The 17,412-nt window shown below is 42.2% G+C and overlaps 3 protein-coding genes across 3 annotated transcripts; 1 reads left to right on the top strand and 2 right to left on the bottom strand.

Moving 5' to 3' along the window:
- Nucleotides 1-3,509: 3,509 nt before the first annotated feature.
- On the top strand, nt 3,510-7,750 carry LOC135676368 (protein ETHYLENE-INSENSITIVE 3-like 1a). The gene is made up of 2 exons (XM_065187480.1): nt 3,510-3,734; nt 5,439-7,750. The coding sequence occupies exon 2, from the start codon at nt 5,505-5,507 to the stop codon at nt 7,410-7,412; it is 1,908 nt and encodes a 635-aa protein (XP_065043552.1). The 5' UTR covers nt 3,510-3,734; nt 5,439-5,504; the 3' UTR covers nt 7,413-7,750.
- Nucleotides 7,751-12,319: 4,569 nt separating this feature from the next.
- LOC135677451 (protein PHYTOCHROME KINASE SUBSTRATE 4-like) lies at nt 12,320-13,213 on the bottom strand. Its single transcript, XM_065189811.1, has one exon. The coding sequence runs from the start codon at nt 13,211-13,213 to the stop codon at nt 12,320-12,322; it is 894 nt and encodes a 297-aa protein (XP_065045883.1).
- A 1,331-nt stretch (nt 13,214-14,544) lies between these two features.
- Nucleotides 14,545-16,598, bottom strand: LOC103987937 (WUSCHEL-related homeobox 6-like). Its single transcript, XM_009406409.3, has 3 exons — nt 15,990-16,598; nt 15,393-15,568; nt 14,545-14,944 (listed from the first exon to the last, which is right to left on the bottom strand). The coding sequence occupies exons 1-3, from the start codon at nt 16,543-16,545 to the stop codon at nt 14,927-14,929; spliced, it is 750 nt and encodes a 249-aa protein (XP_009404684.2). The 5' UTR covers nt 16,546-16,598; the 3' UTR covers nt 14,545-14,926.
- Between the last annotated feature and the right edge of the window lie 814 nt (nt 16,599-17,412).

Genomic DNA, 17,412 nt, shown 5'->3' with positions numbered 1-17,412 from the left:
TTGGCCTTCTATTTTAGTCGACTCTGAACAGATCGTTTAGATTGACTAAATTGCATTCTAAAATTTGATTTGGTTGACCGAAAACAATCACACCATCTTTTGTTTCTGTCATACGAGTTCGGGACGAATAGTTCAACACTAGATTAGTTTGATTTCTGCTTTGAAGCTAAAAATTCATTTTATTTGGAATTAAACTCTAAGCAAGTTGTGTGATTGCAATTAGCAATCTTTGATGTGTCTGCTAATCAACTGTCAACATTTTCTGATGAAGAGTTGTTGTCAACCAAAGCAAGTTAGTATCATCCTTTCGACTCCAACCATGAATACTTATGGAATGCACAAGTGAAGCATTAGAAAAGGTTCCAATTAAATCATTATTTCAAAGCCCAAGAACCTCCAGATTTAGCAAGTGATATTAAACCATTTCTTCAAACAACTTCAGAGTTTTGTATCAGAAGAAACTTAGGAGAGAGCTATGGATGATCCTTGATCTTCACTGAACAGACAAGGCTACCTGTGTCAAGACGCCGATACCGTAAAACTAGCTTAGAATTTTTCTCTTTAATCTTCAACACAAAATCAAATGGTCGATGAGACTGGTCTTTTGGACCTTTAAATGTAAGTTTGGTTTAGGGAAACTTGTGATTGTAATAGTTTTGTTACATAGAAACTAAACAAAAATCAATCATAGAACTGAATTCCCTCCATGAAGCAATAAAAAGGTAACTCATAAAATTTTAATGCACTGCAATTAATTAACATCTTTGGTGCATTGCCATGATCAGGGTGCAGCACTGCAGGAAGACATTTCTTTTAGTTTCTCTAAGACATTCTTTTTTAGTTGCACATGGCTTGATCCCTGATATTTATTTCATCATGTCTGCAATGTGTTCAGCTCCATCCAACAGGCTTCAGAGAACGAAGAATAAAATATTATTTTGTTGCATTTTTCCATCACAATATTTCTTTTTTTATGTTCAGATGACAGATGCCATCTGCTAGGTCTCAAAATGATTGGATCAGATGCCGAACTTCTCAGATATATTACCGGTAAGGTGAGGCTTGGTGCAGGCAAGAACATCACCTTCTGCATCTTGAGAGCTCATTCTTGATATATCCTCCCTATGCATTGGGGCTAATGGTTTGCAACCAAATGTCATTTCAACTTGAAATATTTTGTAGGCAAGAACATTTTGACCTGCTGTAGTTTGAATCTAGAAATTCATCATCATCTGTAGACAAGTGCAACTGATAAATGATGTGGACCTGAATTCTGAGGGTCTCTCAATCATCTTATACTTTTAGTAATAAGAATCATGTGCAAAGGCATACAAAATTCAATCATCTAAATCATGTCATCCTCTGTATGTTTTCCTATCTGTCATGACAAACTGGGGGTGGCTGGACTACTACTAGCAGATTGGACAGAACAACATGTGCATCTGCTGCAGTTTGGATTTCTAATTGTAGATCTATTTTGGTGGTAGGAGGTATATCAAATAAAATTCTTCAATGATCTTATAACTAATCATCATATTATCTATCAAGTTCAAGAGTAAGCTGAAGAAATCACTGATCTTATTCAAAATCTTTTTTTTTTTTTTGTTCCTTTACTCGAGAAGAATTCGATGAGAGCCTCAATTTTTTTTGCTTTGCTGAAGGATGCTAAACAATCCTTGCTCTCATCTCACAATGTATTCTTCCTTTGTATGTGCTGCTTCATCACCAAAGATTTCTTTCCTTGATCAAAAGGAAATGGATGGCAAACCCTTTACACTTGTACCATCCAATTCAGACAAAAGAGTAGGAACAATTTGCTTTTCCACAGGATCCTGTGTTATTATTGCTGGAGAATTCTAGTCAAGATGAGGGAGTCCAACTGAATCCCCACCCACCAAATGTCATGCTTGTAATCAAGATCGAGTCGACTTCAAGAACCAGTAAGCATCTGACTAATAAGAATTCACTGCTTTGTTCATTTTGGGAAGCTCTAATATGATAATTTCTTGGCATCTTCTTACTCTTTGATGAACACAGGTTTTGGTTGGAAATGCAATCCAAAGTAAACAAGAAAACAACAATTCAAACATTTCCCATGTTTAGCCCCTGCCGACACCTAAATCTCTACTTCGCCCTGCATTAAAGTATAGATAGATACACAGATGCACACAGAGACAGAGAGAGAGAGAGAGAGAGAGAGAGAGAGAGAGAGAGAACATCTCATCCACACAAAAAAGTGGATGAAACACCTAATCAGAAACATAAACAGAAAAGAAGATAATATAATTCCTAAGTTGATCATCCCCAGAGGATGTAATGTAATCTTCATCTCCCTTACAGCAGCAGCAGCAGCAAAAACACAACAATCTTAGCTCATTTAAGGGCATTAAATCCACACTCTTGTCCCAGTCGGCACCGAGTTACTACTACTGCTCACAACTCTGGCCTTCTTGTTTGTGGCTTGTGGTACGTCGACATGGGAAGACTGCAGCATTTTAGTGGTCCAATACCTCAATTTGGGTGTCAATGTCTTGATGTCGCCTGCTGCCACGGAGTCCCATTGCACATGCCTTCCATTCTTATCATCGAAGTCTTCATCATGAGGCAGGCCACACAAGCTTAGTCAAGACTGGCCAGCTTTTTTCTCTTCCCCCTTTCCATATGGTCCAAATTTAATGTTGAATGGATGGTACAAAAATTCAACTGAATACTACAAGTCCTCAAATAATAAGTGGTGTATATACCCTGCAAAGACATTTACATTGCGACTATTTAGGATTCATAAAACTTGTAGAATCTTTTGGTATTTCTTGTGTAATGCATCACTGGTTAGAAATAACTTCTTCCCATCCTTTCGAGCATAGGATGATGTGTATCTATCTGAATAGTTAATTGGGTGTTTACCAGAGAGGTACAGTTCTGGTCCAATAATGTGAAGAAAATGGTTCCTTGGTTGGTTACCTACATCACACACAGCCTGAGTATGATATGACAATTTATCTTCAACCATTGTTCTGAGACAGAAGAGGAGGATTTAACTAGGAACTCTGGATTTCTTGCATGTTTGAGCTGTTGGAAGGTGTTCATGTAGGAGGGACTTCTTGGAACAGCCAGTTGTCGACACTCTGAGACTGGTATCAAGATGAACAAAATCTGCGGAAGATGAAGTTAGAAAGATTGCTTTTTGGTGTCTGATGATTACCACCAACCTCATTTTTGATCCCTTCCTGGAGCAGTGGCAGGCAGTGCAATCCATGGCATTCAATGAATCCAGGGGAAGACTCCAGGAAGGCAGGCATTGCAGCAACGTCGACTCCATCACTGTAGGCTTTTGGCTCCGTCTTAGATTTCCGTCTCCACTACTGGACAACTTTTATCCACATCCAATCAACCTCACATCACTTAGCATTTCCTTCTTTCTTTTTAACCCGTTCTCTCTCTCTCTCTCCCGTCGATATCAGCGACCTCTATCGCTTCACATGCGACCCCGACAAGCCCACCTTCCACTGGCGAGAAACGGAGAGAAAAAGGAAGAGAGAGAACGCAGGAGGCAAAGAAGAGTGAAGGGCTATAAAGCGACGGAAGGGAAGAGCACCAGCTCCGCTTCTTTCCTCCTCTGATAAAAAATCTGTGATCTCTGTTGCCCATCTAAAATTTGCTCGGAGTTGGAGATGAGCGAGTATGGGCTAATATTAGCGTAAGGGGAGACCAGAAACGGGAATAGAAGCTAAAAGGTGCGATTTTGCGTCCTCTTGGCTCGTAAAGGCGACTCCTTTTTCGATTGATTTCTACCTCTGTTTGGTTTCGGCTTTCTCGTAGTCAGCTCTTCCTTTTCTTTTCTCGGTTTTCGAGAGTAGCTGAGATTTCTGCTTTGATCTCTAGGGTTGCTTGCTTTCTTCTCTGCCTTCTGTGGATCGGTGGTTTAAGGATTCTGGCGTCGATTTGGTTGCTCCAAGCCTTTCCTTCCCCTGTTTTTTCTACAGATCATCGATCTCTCTGCTTTTCTTGTCGTTCTATCTCTCTGTTGCTGTTGAAAACTTAAAGCGATAATGAAACGAATCGATAAAACTCTCAACAAAATCCTTCAAAGTTGACATTTTTTTTTCCTTTTTTTTGTTTTCTACAAGAGAAAAAACAGATTTTTTCGGCCATTTAGTGCTTGCTTCATTCGCCACAAGCAGAAAAAGGATTTAGTTCGATCTAAAGACACGAATTAGAGTCCCTTTTTGGGTCTCAGTGAGGAAGAGAAGTTCTGAGTGAAGTTTGAGCATGTTCTTCTTCTGCTTCTTCTCATCTTCGTTATTTCCTGCTGTCTTGCATACAAAATCTCCACCTCTATATCATGTTGCATCTGATAAGATCCACCGAGTTGATGAGCATATTGGTTCTGTTTGATCTCGGGAATGGATTTGAAACTTGGATACTTGTTTATGTGGCCAAATTTACTTCCATTTTCGGTTCATACTGATTGGGATATTGTTAGTTTTCCTTCCTTCCTTTTACATGTTCTATGGATAGCAACAAAGTGTTCATCTATTTGTCTATGTTTCCTATATTCATTGTACTGTTCCTGCTGGGTCTTTCATAGATGTTTTCTTTCTTAGATTTGGTAAAGGGGGATGTTATCTTTTGATTGATTTTGCTGCATCTTGTTGAATTTGTATGACAATGGAATATAATCTTTATGCTGGATTGGGAACTGTTCATGTGCTTGTTCAGTATCAGCAACACTATGTGGAGACAAAGGTTGCCATATCCTTTTTCTGATCTTGAAACATGGCCTTCTGATCATTCTCTGATCCACATAAAATAAGGCAATTGGTTGGTGGTAGTGATTCTCAATTTACAGTAATAATTGATCATCCGGAATTGTCAATTGTTCTGATCAAGAATTTGGCGGATCAGATCTGATGCCGATTCTTTTACGAGGATCATAAATCATGAGCTGTGGCTGTAAAGCTTGCTGCTGTTCTAATCTGAGTTTGTCGTTTTCGGATAGAGAGTAGCTTATAGAATTCTTTGTGTTTTAAGATCTGTTTAGAAAGTATTTTCTCGCTCTGTATCTTTCTATGTGCCCGGCGAGATGCTGAACCGAATTGTTTCCTTGTACGACCTTTGTTGGTTGCTTGTCGTAGACTACTTACTACTAATGCCATCTACAAAATATATTTCTTCCGAGATGAACTCGCGGAGCGTGTTTCTCATTTATGTTACTTGTGGAAAACGTGATGATTCTTGATTTCCATGTAATGAATTTAATAAATGCATATTAACTTTGGCGATATGGGAATAGATTCTTTGGCTAAGTTAAGAAAATTCATCATGTGTTTTCATCAAATTGCTTAATGTCACATGTTTTCTAGATAATAATATCACCCGACAACATGATATGGTTGAGGATTACCGCTGCCTGAACTTTATTTCTCATGCTCTTGCAGTGAATATTGCATCTGCCATTTGACTCTGAGTACATAGACCTGATCTGATCGCCTCGGCTGATAGCGATGATGGGGGGGCTATTAATGGAGGGCATGGTGTATCCTGGAGGTCCTAATTACGCGCAACTTTTCGCCTCGAATGATGAGAAGAATCTTAGTTATGGTAGCCTCCTCCATCAGCCTTCATTGGGTGAATGCATAGTGGGAGAGGGAGACCTGGTAGATCCTCCTCCCGAAAACTTTGCTGAGGCTGGTGATGAAGAAAGTGATGAAGATATCGACGTAGAAGAGCTCGAACGACGCATGTGGAGGGATCGGATGCGCTTGAAGCGTTTGAGGGAACAACAACAGAACAAAAACAAGGAGCAAGGGGACACGGCAAAGCAGCATCAGTCGCAGGAGCAAGCCCGCCGAAAGAAGATGTCTCGTGCACAGGACGGGATCCTTAAGTACATGCTGAAAATGATGGAGGTATGCCAAGCTCAGGGATTCGTTTATGGTATTATTCCAGAGAAGGGCAAACCGGTTAGCGGCGCCTCTGACAACCTTAGAGGTTGGTGGAAGGAGAAGGTCAGGTTTGACAGGAACGGACCTGCGGCTATAGCCAAGTACCAGGCCGATAATGCCATCCCTGGATCCAGTAGTGAGACGATCCCTGGGACTGTGAGCCCTCATTCTTTGCAGGAGCTTCAGGACACCACGTTGGGCTCTCTCCTGTCAGCTCTTATGCAGCACTGCGACCCACCGCAGCGGAGGTTCCCCCTGGAGAAGGGAGTTGCACCGCCGTGGTGGCCTACTGGAAGGGAGGAGTGGTGGCCTGAATTGGGTTTTCCGAAAGATCAGGGCCCGCCACCATACAAGAAACCACATGATCTGAAGAAGGCTTGGAAAGTTAGCGTCTTGACTGCGGTGATCAAGCATATGTCTCCTGATATCGAAAAGATTCGTCGGCTAGTCAGGCAGTCTAAGTGCCTTCAAGACAAGATGACTGCTAAGGAGATCGCAACATGGCTTGCTGTTGTGAAGCAGGAAGAGGATGTGTATTTGAAGCTGCACCCGAATACTTGCCCTCCCCCATCCTCCGGGAGTGCCATCTCCTTCAACAGCAGCTGCAGCGATTATGATATAGAAGGTGCTGATGAAGGCAAGAGCGAAGATGCAGTAATTCAGAATCCTGCTGCCGATGGAAATACTTTTAGCCTGAGTGCAACCATGGGGAACGAGAAGTTTGTCATCTCCGTGCCAATGAAAGAAGAGATCAACTGTGATTTCATCCAAAAGAGAACTGCTGCTGAGCCACAACTGATGCTGAACCAGCGCGTTTACACCTGCGATAATGCAAAGTGCCCACACCATGATTTTCGCCAAGGATTTACAGACAGGAATGCTCGAAACAGACACCAGTACCTCTGCAAGTATCAGAACACATTTCCTCAATCTCTCACGATGCTATCTGACAACTTTCAGGTGAATGAGAGCAAGCCCCCGGTTGTTCCTATGTCATCAAATGCTCAACCTAATGCAACTCGGCTCGGGTCAAGCCTCAATCCTGTACATGTCTCTGATTTGGGAATTCCTTCTGATGGACAAAAGTCGATCAATGAGTTGATGGGTTTCTACGACAACAATGTTAATGGTAACAAGAACTTGACTTTGGGAAGCGTTTCTGTGTTGGAAGGGTCAAATTCTCTCCAGAGCAGAATTCAGATGGAAGACAACTTCTTCAGGCAGGAGACAGGAACGGGTGGCAGTCTCTTCGAACAAGTTGGCAGCTTGGTTCAGCAACCACAGTTCTTCCTCCGTGAGGACATGATGCCATTCGGGCAACAATTCAGCAACCAACCCAATGAATTAAGTGGTGGCTTCAGATTCAGATCTGGCTTAAACATACCTGCAATGGATTATTCTGATGTATCGCAGAGAGGAATGGGGGGTTCACTGCAGAAGCATGATGGATCCAGCTGGTTCTACTGAAATAAGTGGTCATGACCTGACCAAGATAATATGAGCCAATGGATCATATGATCAAAGTATCGTGCATGATGCAGTGGAGTAGATTCTCAATATAGAAACCTCGTGTTCAGGTGATCTCGCTGCACTATATCACAGTTTCTTCTTCTTTAGTAGACCATGCAAGAATTAGTATTTCAGAGTGACTTGGAGAGAGTACATGTTGTAGGGTTTGTATGAATCGCAGGAACTGATGAACCAAGTAGTTTGATCCAATCTCTCAATAGAATCTCGATAGACAACTTATGTATAAACTTTATGTTGTGGTAATTAAAATGTAATTTTGCTGTTGTTTAGGTCAATATGGATTGTTTTGCATAACTTTAATGTCTTCTAGTATTGGTTACAAACAAATGATTCTTGTGCCTAAATGTCTTCATCGGAAGGTATGACTGTCATACCTTTCTATACCTTGTTCAATTCGGTATTACTATTGCCTTATGGACTTAATCCAGCTGAAAATACTTGAATAAAGTCTTTGATTTATGTGCTCTGGTTATTATTACCTTATGGATGTTCCAATTATCGCTTGATTTATGAAGGCTGGGAGAAAACCTTCTGAAGCACAACTTCATGTTGTTGCTGTTAGTCCCCATATCTCAAAACTCACCACAATGCTTGATGTTGCATAGGCCATCTAATTCCTCCTGTTCTGCAGTTCTGTTGATAAAGCAAAGTTTGGCAGCTCAAAGTCTTAAAGTGCCTTTTAAAACCTGCCAAGTCCTACCTGACCTTCCTGATGTGACTCTTCTTCTTAGAGATAGGTTTTATCTGGTGCAAGCACCCGAGGAATTATCCTCTCTAGGATAAGCCCCCCAAACTCTAGGAGATAGAGACATAACTAATATGAGACTAAATATGATCTTATCAAAACTCCCTTCGTTTCGGGATCAATGTTTCTCTCATATATCATGACATAAATCATTATTTGTTTTCATCGTTACGAGCACAGAAACTCGCAAGGAAGTGTCTGTTCTAGGATGGACCCCTTACAACATCTTGATTTTCTAACTCTCAAAATTAACATGAGATTAGATATGATCTTATTACTTCATGACTCGGGAGGGCCATGCTAGGGAAGGGGCAATCCAAAAGGTTGAGATTGAGATTTCTGTGAGAAGCATAGCATTTCTGCAACACGTGAAATGTTCTTGTAAATGATGAGGATGAGGTCAATCAACTTGGAGCCATATATGAACAGGGTAGAGTTGTGCATGGGCCACCTTGAGGATATGCTCAAGGGGCACATTCCAAAATATGTGGCTCCCTTCGAGAGCTTGAAGAGTTGATACACATTCAAGTCCCTTGAGATGTGACTGTATGGTGTCTTTTACATGGAACACTATCATCATTTGATTCATTTTAATATGTATTCCACTTCTATAATCATGTCAAAAAATTGATCAAAATGGGAGACTGGTCCAAAGAGATTAGAGAACACAAATTCTATTGGTCTGAACCTAACTATCACTTCATCCTATGCATACTGGGGAAGAAAGATTCTATAAGCAAACCTTTATATAGCAAGTGACAGCCCATTCCAGTCCCAGTTGTTCAAGATGTGATAGGAGGATTGCTTTCATCAGTGGCTGCAAACACACTACAGCCACTGGTTTTGCTCAGACCCATCTTGTCCTCAACTGTGGTTTTCTTTCTTTGGCAGACATTGATTGGATATAATTTTCTGTTGGTCCAATACATGATCAGAATATAACATCTCTTGGCCCTCATTGCTGTGATCTGCAGATAAACTCAAAGAACATGTCTCTAGGGTTTAGACTGTGTCAGAGAAGTTTCAGCATCAACAACATGGACACCTGATTACTAAATGACTCATTTGATAAGGATGTGAGCTAATAATCTATATGAAAGTTCAGTTCTAGATAAAGAATTCAATTCCAACATGTATGACTTACAGAGATGTGGTTTACATTTGGCTCTAGAATTACATCCTAATTGGCTGATGAGCAACTATAAACAACATGCATTATCTGCTTAGAGCTGAAGTCAGCAAAGTGGCTTTCTACAACTTTCAATTTAATTAGAGGAACACAATAGGTTAGAGAATATATACTTATTAGGTGTTGATTTTGTCAACATTGTAGCAATTAAACCTATCAACCTACAAAAATTCTGTCATTTATAATTCTTTTAAGCTATGATTTAAACTATAATTGATGTCTTTATAGATATTAGTGACCTTTATTGTGTGTCATCAGGAGTGCCACAATGGAACCTTCACCATGGAATTCAAGACAAGGTTTCATGTGGGTACTCCTGGGCTAATAATCCCTACAGTTATCGACTACTGTAGACCATCAAGCTGACACAGAGTAGAAAGTCTTCCGATTTCTTGGCCCATGTTTGGTTCTGAAGAGGGAGCATCAGCTCTAACTATAAAACAAAAGATAAAATAGGGTTGCATCAACTCTAACTATAAAACAAAAGATAAAATAGTGTTTTTCTTTTTCTGAGACAAAGTTAAAACCACCAAATTGCAAAAAAATGCAGAACAAAAAGGATTGGAACCTCTAAGAACTGTGCCTCTTACTGTGTATTAATTACAGGAGTAAGAGTAGTAGTTTGTGACAGGTTTAAGTTGCAATACTACTTCTCGTCTCTCTGTGAATATTTAATTGACTCTCCATCTTGCAAGAAGTAGTGCGTTCAGGTATTGGTTTGTTTGCTGCTAATTTGCTTGTCTAGTGGATTGGCTGCTCCACTAGTGCAAGTCATGATGCATAAAACAACTTCAGAACATATATTAAGATGATAATTTTAAAGGTTCAAGAGCCCAAGTGTTTGACCAGGTATTCTGTGTGGGAATTAATGTCCCTCTCTTTTAATTCTCATAAAACAGTAATAACTAGACTGTGCAGGAACTACCTCATGAAGGGACCAAACTCATGGATGGCCTTTATAATCTCTTAATCTCCCTCAACATATAATGATCACATTGTCTTATGTAATCTACTCTAGAGTAAATGAAACAACTAACAATATAATGATGAGAGTCTTCAGAACTGGAGATTTATGTTACCCTTATTTCAATGTCAACAACATGGCATCAGAATGATTGGTTCTTCAATATCTAAAACAATGTATTAGGTATCAAAGAGTCATTGTTCAGGCAATTTTGTGATGTGAATGCGATCAGGAAACCAGCTCACAAAAGGCAAAACCAGATAAAAATCAGTCCAATAGCAATGGTGTGGTTCATTGTTTGTGAAGGTTGGACAATGTTAAATCCATCGATCGTACGGTATACTTTTTTCTTTCTTTCCATAGCAAAACATCTAAAGTTTACTGCTTGGACAGTTCATTTCACTGGAGTGCTGTTACTCTGGGGCTACTGCTACAAAATCTTTCAAAATTAAGTGAGTATCAAACTTATAATCTATATCCAGCCAACCTACTCATCTAAGACATGTAAGTTCTCTGCATCTCATGAAGATTATTGTGGATGGTTGAGAAACTTATGGCACAACTGTAAGCAGTCATTTTTGTGAGTTCTTAGTTCTGTTCAAACTAACATGGATAAGATTTTTCTTCTTCTATTTCTTTTAGATAGCACTGGAAGCTGGTAAATGTTTCAAGTACTAACTACCCATGAAGTATAACTATTCCATGGCGCGCGCACACAATCTGAAAGTATCACATTTCTACTTCAGGTACAAATGCATTAATTATACAGAAATTCTGTATTATGCATGATTGATGCACATACAGTAGGCAAAGCTTTAGCTGTGTTTGTGAACTGAACTAGAACTATAATTACTCCAAAAAGCTGAATATATACATATAGATATATGTCACTAGAATGCAACTCAAGATACTTTTGGTCATGACACTACAGATAACTAATGTCAAAATAATGACCAGAAGAACAACCAGCAACAACACAATGTAAACAAAATATATGTACAGTAACTAAAACATGCAAGTTTCAGAAGTCATGGTTGTTCAACTCATTCTTCAAATCGAGTAAAAGATTAAAGGTTTACCCCATATCAGTAGGCCCTGAGCAGGTCACCCACATGTGAAGGTGCAAAGCAGAATCATATATCCTCGTACACAAAGAAGCATGGATCTGTTTCCAGGCTGCTTGTCCTGCTCCAGAGAGACATGAGGCTGACTCCACATGCCAGTTAGGTGAGCAAAATGACATGATTCATGGAGGTGGTCTTCTCTAAGCTCAAGAACCACATCAAACCCTTCCATGATTCGGGGCAACGTGGAATCTGATTGAGACCCACCTGTTTGGAGTCTTCTGTTAGCCTGGTGCTGGATGGTGCATTTATACAAACAGGTGTCGTGCAGCCATGGAAATCTAATCAAGCAATGTTGTCAATGCAGGCAGGTATAACAAGACGGTGACACATTGAATCTGGAAATCGATAGCTGTAGCCGCACAAAGTTGAGGGTATTTGGCCTTGTTGGAGTTACCTTCGTGTTGGTGTACGTATCAGAAGATGTGTACTCCGCAGGACACACAGCATACAGTCAATAGATTAAATAGCAGTATCTAAACGTTATAAATATATATATATATATATATATATATATATATATATATATATATATATATATATATATATATATAGAGAGAGAGAGAGAGAGAGAGAGAGAGAGAGAGAGATTACGAAAGTCAATAATTTTCAGCATTAGATTATTATTAATGAGAGAATCCAATAATTTTCAGCGTTAGATTATTATTAATGAGAGAATCCAAATAGAAATCATGACAACACACGTCACTGGTTTAGGGTGTTCGAACCGGGTTTGGGTTTGCGCACCGCATTCGATCAGACCGGAGATGTTAATCGCAGCGGGATTGGGCCGACGCTGACCGCCTTTGTCGTTTCGGCAGCTCAGAAGACCGCGGCATCTCCGCCTCCCGCCCGTGGCGGCGCAGCGCTCGCGCTCCTCCCGGAAGGAGCGGTGGTGACGCTCCACTCGACGCTCGCCTCGCTGGGCGCATTGGACGGTGGCGGTACCTCCGCCTCAAGGCCCCCACGGAGATGGTCGCGGGAGTCGAGGGAGTCGGGTCGGCGGTAGGTCGTCCGGGTGGAGAAGTTTTCGATCTCGAAAAGGTCTGAGCTTGTGTAGCTCGCCACGTCGTCGTCTGGCGGGGGATTCGGGTGAAACTTCGGCGGTTTACTGGGTCGGAGAATGGGAAAACCACGGCGGCAAGTTGTGAATCCGGTGGTGTGCTCAGCGCTGCTGCGGTATGCCTGGTTGGCCAGAAGACCTCCAGGGATTCTCGTGGTGGCTCTTCGGCGAGGTTGTTCAAAGAGGACGGATTCAACACGGGGCAGGAGAAGACATGGGAATAGCCGAATAAGCTGCTGGAATTCACCATCCAGGATCATCTCCTCGAAGCCAAACTCGTTCTTGATCTCTTCCGGCATCACTCTGTCCGGGAAGCTATTGAGGCCCATTTCCCCTGTTCTAAAGCAGTGATTTTTGGCGGTGGACGACGCGTTCAAATCCGAACCAGAGCGAATCGAGCTCTTGGGTTCCGAGCACGTCTCATCAACGTCGACGGACTTCCTCCCATAACACGGGCAGTTGCGGCCGAAGAGACGGCAAGCGGGGAAGGACGGCGGCTTCGCTGGTTCGTTCAAGAGCAAGGCGCTCGCGGCGACAGCGATGGAGCACGGCGGGGTGTGAGAGGAGCCCCGACTGGCTATTCCAGCTGGCCTCCGACGAGCCTGTCGGAGTCGAGTAGAACGAACGCGTTCGGCCGTGCCTCGCGTAGCCATCGGTCGAGGAGAACGAGAACTCCCTCCATGGGTGGAAAGGTTGCACCTTTTGCCCGCTCCGTCGAGAATCACGGTCCCGCTAATGCCGCCGTGGCCTTCGTTGTAGTAGCGCTCGGCGTCGAAGATGCTGATCTCGGCGTCGTCCACACAGCGGCCAAAGCGGTGGTCTGCGCCGGCCGCGGTGTCGGATCGGGGAACACCCGAGCAGATGGGGGTTACCTGAGGTGCGGTTTTGGCGGGAGAGAGATGAAAGAGAGACTGCTTTGGAAGGTGGTTTGCACAAAGCTTGCTCTCTCCGTGACACTGATATGCCTCTCTCAAGGCGGAACGAGAGAGATGTTAGTTCGGGAAGACGCAGCGAATTGAAGACTGTACAATTCAGCAGATGGCTGAAGCTACTGAGAAGCTTATGTAGAGTTCAGTTTTACTTCAAAAATGCAACCTTGTAATGTGACATGTAAAACTTTATTTACCAGCTGCATCAAGTCAATAAGAAGATTAAGATTCCTTGATTGCATCTGAGAGATCATTATCCGCTACATTTTCCCCCAAGATTCCATGTGAGATCATGTAAGATCCTCATATGAATCTGAATCAGTAAGCCAGGATGGAAGGGAAGAATCTTTGGGTAGAACAATACATTGGATACATGAAAAAGAAGGAATGAAGCAACTGTGTGTTAACCTCTGCATGGCTTTTGTTTCAGATAATTAACTCTGTCTTGTTGAGCTCAGACAAAGGTGAAGAACTGTATGAGATCAAGGCCACTTTGCTCTGCTGAAAGCTACCAGAGAGAGCAGCATTTCATCTCATCTTCTTCATCAAATTTTCATATGAACCAAATGATGTTAAAGCAGTGCATTTGTTCTCAGCCGCAAAATTGTTTGTTGGCTCATTTGAATTCTTTATGACCAATTGTTCTAAACAGTTCCTGAACCCTTTCTTTCTCAAAAGAAAACTCCTGTCTCTCCTCTTAGCAAGAAGAGAACACCTGTTCCTTGTTGAGTCATCAGAAAACTACAAGGTCTTAAACATCTCTGTTTTATTGTACTTCTCTTTCATGTCCATCCCTGTGTAGGACCTAAACAGTAGCAAAGACAAGGCCAATATGTGGGTCTCAAAAGCAATGAAAGTTTCACTGTGTCATGAAATTTACTCTTCACCTCTAAAGTAAATTAGATGCTGCTCAAAGAGGCTTAGATAAGATGATCCACATGTAATAGAGAATGCTAAAGTTGGCAACTCATGTAGATAGAATGTGAAATGAACTTTCAACAAAATGAAAACAGAGTTTGCAGTGGACTTCTGTACCCAAACAAAAACTAATTTGAAGCATACAATTTTATTGAAGACATCAGACATCCATCCTCTTACATATGTGATCTCCTTCGATCAAATTAATTGTAAGATCCAGAACACTTGGGAGATCTGTAGTTCCAAGATGTAGTGTTTTTGATGCACTCTGCCAATGCAATTGAAGAAACAAAGGTGCAAATACAATTAAGATTTCTGTATTCCAGCAAACACTATCAAGTGCATACAACACCATAATGATAAATAATAATAGGAAAGCTACAAACAGCTTCAGCCATGGTAATAATTAGACACATAAGGATGTGGTAGATCATTAAATTATGACAAGAGGTGAGATTGCTTCTGAAATTGTGATCACTGGAAGAGGCATTTGATTCTGCTGATGCCATTTCTCATGGATTAAGTAGATGTTGATACCTGTCAAGAGGTAAAAATCATATTAATCTTTCTCATGAACTTTACAATTGCATGAAAGCAGAAGTGTTCAGACCAATATTAGCTCCACTGAACATGGAATACTAAATGGTCTCTAAGTGAAATATCATATATTTGAGACTTTCTAAGCTTGAAGATGGATAAGAAGTAACTTATTTTGATGGCATAGCATATAGTTCCAAATCATAAATAACACACAAGCATCAAATAAAGATAAAAACTTTTATATGTGATATAAAATCTGATCATTCAGCTGGAATGAAGTAGATCACATTTCCATGTACTACTATTCACACCATGGGGTATGTATTGTTCTTCGGATAAACATGAAGATATGTGTGTATACACACATGTGCACACAGAGAGAGAGAGAGAGAGAGAGAGAGAGAGAAATGGATATTAGAAGCATTAATTGTTTTGAGAAGCTCACCAAGAAGTAGCTGTCACCCATCTGCAAGCTCTGCAGTAGAATTCCGTATTCATTGATGGGAAGAAGCTCTCCGGAGGAGTGGACGAGCATCACATTTTGGCCAAACATAGCTCTCAAGTCTATAGGTCCTCTTGGAACTTCTGATGGGATCCCATTGATGAAGACAGTGATGGTCCCTGCATTCAAACATGCAGTTGGTGAACTCAATATTTCACTTGTTATTGCCTCAAAATAATCTTTAGCATGCTTCTCATCGATGCAACAGAAGAAAACAACAAGAAGACATTAGGAGAAGAACAGGTATCATCGATAGAAAACATGAAACGATCGATTTAGTTGATGCTGAGAGTGATTGCTAACATGCTTCTTTCTGACTCCAAAAGAAGGAGCTCCTTTTAGTTGAGCAGAGAAACACAAATCATTTGCTTTTAGGTCGACATAATCCTTTTTATCGAGCTGTCGAATTCGAGAACCAAACAATAAATATAATCCTAATTTAGTTGTGATATGTGTAAGTAAATCTTACTACTATATATCTCCAATGAGCACCCACTAAAATCTTATGCAAAAGGAGTAAGCACAAAGCCATGCGCTAACCAGGCTGATAGTTCATTGGAGCGACGTCAGGATAGCACATAAAAGGATTCTGGCAACTCTCCATGAAGCTCATCTGGCGAGAGAAGAAGAGATCATCGGCACCTCCATCATCCCCCACAAGGCTAGAGGATGAGGAGGAGGAAGAAGAAGAAGAAGAAGCAGAAGAAGAGCAAGCAAAGAGCCTGCCTCCACCAGACGAGTTGTTCGATGACATGCCGGTCGAGGTCGGTTCATACAGAGCTGCACCACCGACCTGGCGTGCGTGCATCGCAGCTCCGGGATCCGCCGCGAGGCCCGCGGCTTGCAGCTGCCGCTGCCGGCGGCGGGACCTTGACCGCCGGTTCTGGAACCAGTAGAAGACGTTGGCGTCGCCGACGGAGCCGAACTTCTCGAGGAGCTTGCGGATCCTCACCGTCTCATCCTTGGGGGGGTTAACCATGCCGCTGTTGAAGATGGACTCCAGGATGAGGATCTGCTCCGGCTTCGGGGTCCAGCGGGAGCGCACGGGCTCCGCGCCGGCGAGACCGCGGTTTGGGCTGCCGTTCCGGCCGTCCATGGCGAGTGCAAGAGATGGGAGAAGAGAGAGAAAGATCGAAAAAGATCGAACACTATGCGCATATGCCTGAACAGCACAAGCGTGGGGTGAGGTATTTATAGATAGCTTTGTTGGAGAGGATAAGGGGCTGTCTTCTTTTGCTTAGGACAAACTCAAATGACCAAAATGACACCGTCTACCTTTTATCTTCCGCATGGTTCTCATGAAATATTGCATGCAATGTGGGCTCTTTTGGTCAACATTGACCTTGGAAGTCTAATGTTTCCTATGTTGAGTGTCCAATTGCAGTGTGAAGGGGGTGCTGCGAAGCGTGGGGATGTGGGAGGACCGAGAGACCGAATGGTCAAAGAACCGCAGCACCGAATCATTAGGGCTGACGTCGCACGCATGGGCACAGAGAACCCATGGGAAGAAGGAAATGACAGGTTCAGACGAAAGCAGCAGAAGCATATACGCGGTGTGGCGAAGGATGGAGGCATAGGGTTGGCCCAAAGTTCGGCTGGCTTTGCCGTCTTATCACATCAGAACCCGATGTGACAGCGGAGACTGGGGAGGCCTGTTGGTGTCGCCTCTGTCGCGTTCACCATTACGCATGGTTTGTCCTTGTCCTCGAGATAAATCTGTGGGAGAGTCGGTCGTCTTCCTCTCCATGGGAGTTTTACCGCAGCTCAGCTCACCATGCATGACTGCTACGTAACTCCATGCAACAAATCAGTACAAGGCAGGCCATCGATCGACATTCCCAGTACCCGAAACAGGATAACATGATCGCATCGAGAGAGGTGCAGTCTTCATCTTCTTCTGGTCATCAGAACTATTCCCAGCTTAACATACAGCAGTTCTGCTGCTCCTCTTGGAGTTACCGTG

The sequence above is a fragment of the Musa acuminata genome, chromosome BXJ1-6 (genome assembly GCF_036884655.1).
Source record: "Musa acuminata AAA Group cultivar baxijiao chromosome BXJ1-6, Cavendish_Baxijiao_AAA, whole genome shotgun sequence".
NCBI classification, from domain to species: domain Eukaryota; kingdom Viridiplantae; phylum Streptophyta; class Magnoliopsida; order Zingiberales; family Musaceae; genus Musa; species Musa acuminata.
Note: the sequence above shows the minus strand (reverse complement) of the source record. Positions and strands in the feature narration are given on the sequence as shown.

Coding starts and splice junctions, on each gene's coding strand:
- LOC103987937 (XM_009406409.3), bottom strand. CDS start 16,545: ATGGACGGCCGGAACGGCAGCCCAAACCGCGGTCTCGCCGGCGCGGAG. Junction 15,569..15,989: donor TCCAATGAACTATCAGCCTG/GTTAGCGCATGG, acceptor GTTTGAATGCAG/GGACCATCACTGTCTTCATC.
- LOC135676368 (XM_065187480.1), top strand. CDS start 5,505: ATGATGGGGGGGCTATTAATGGAGGGCATGGTGTATCCTGGAGGTCCT.
- LOC135677451 (XM_065189811.1), bottom strand. CDS start 13,213: ATGGCTACGCGAGGCACGGCCGAACGCGTTCGTTCTACTCGACTCCGA.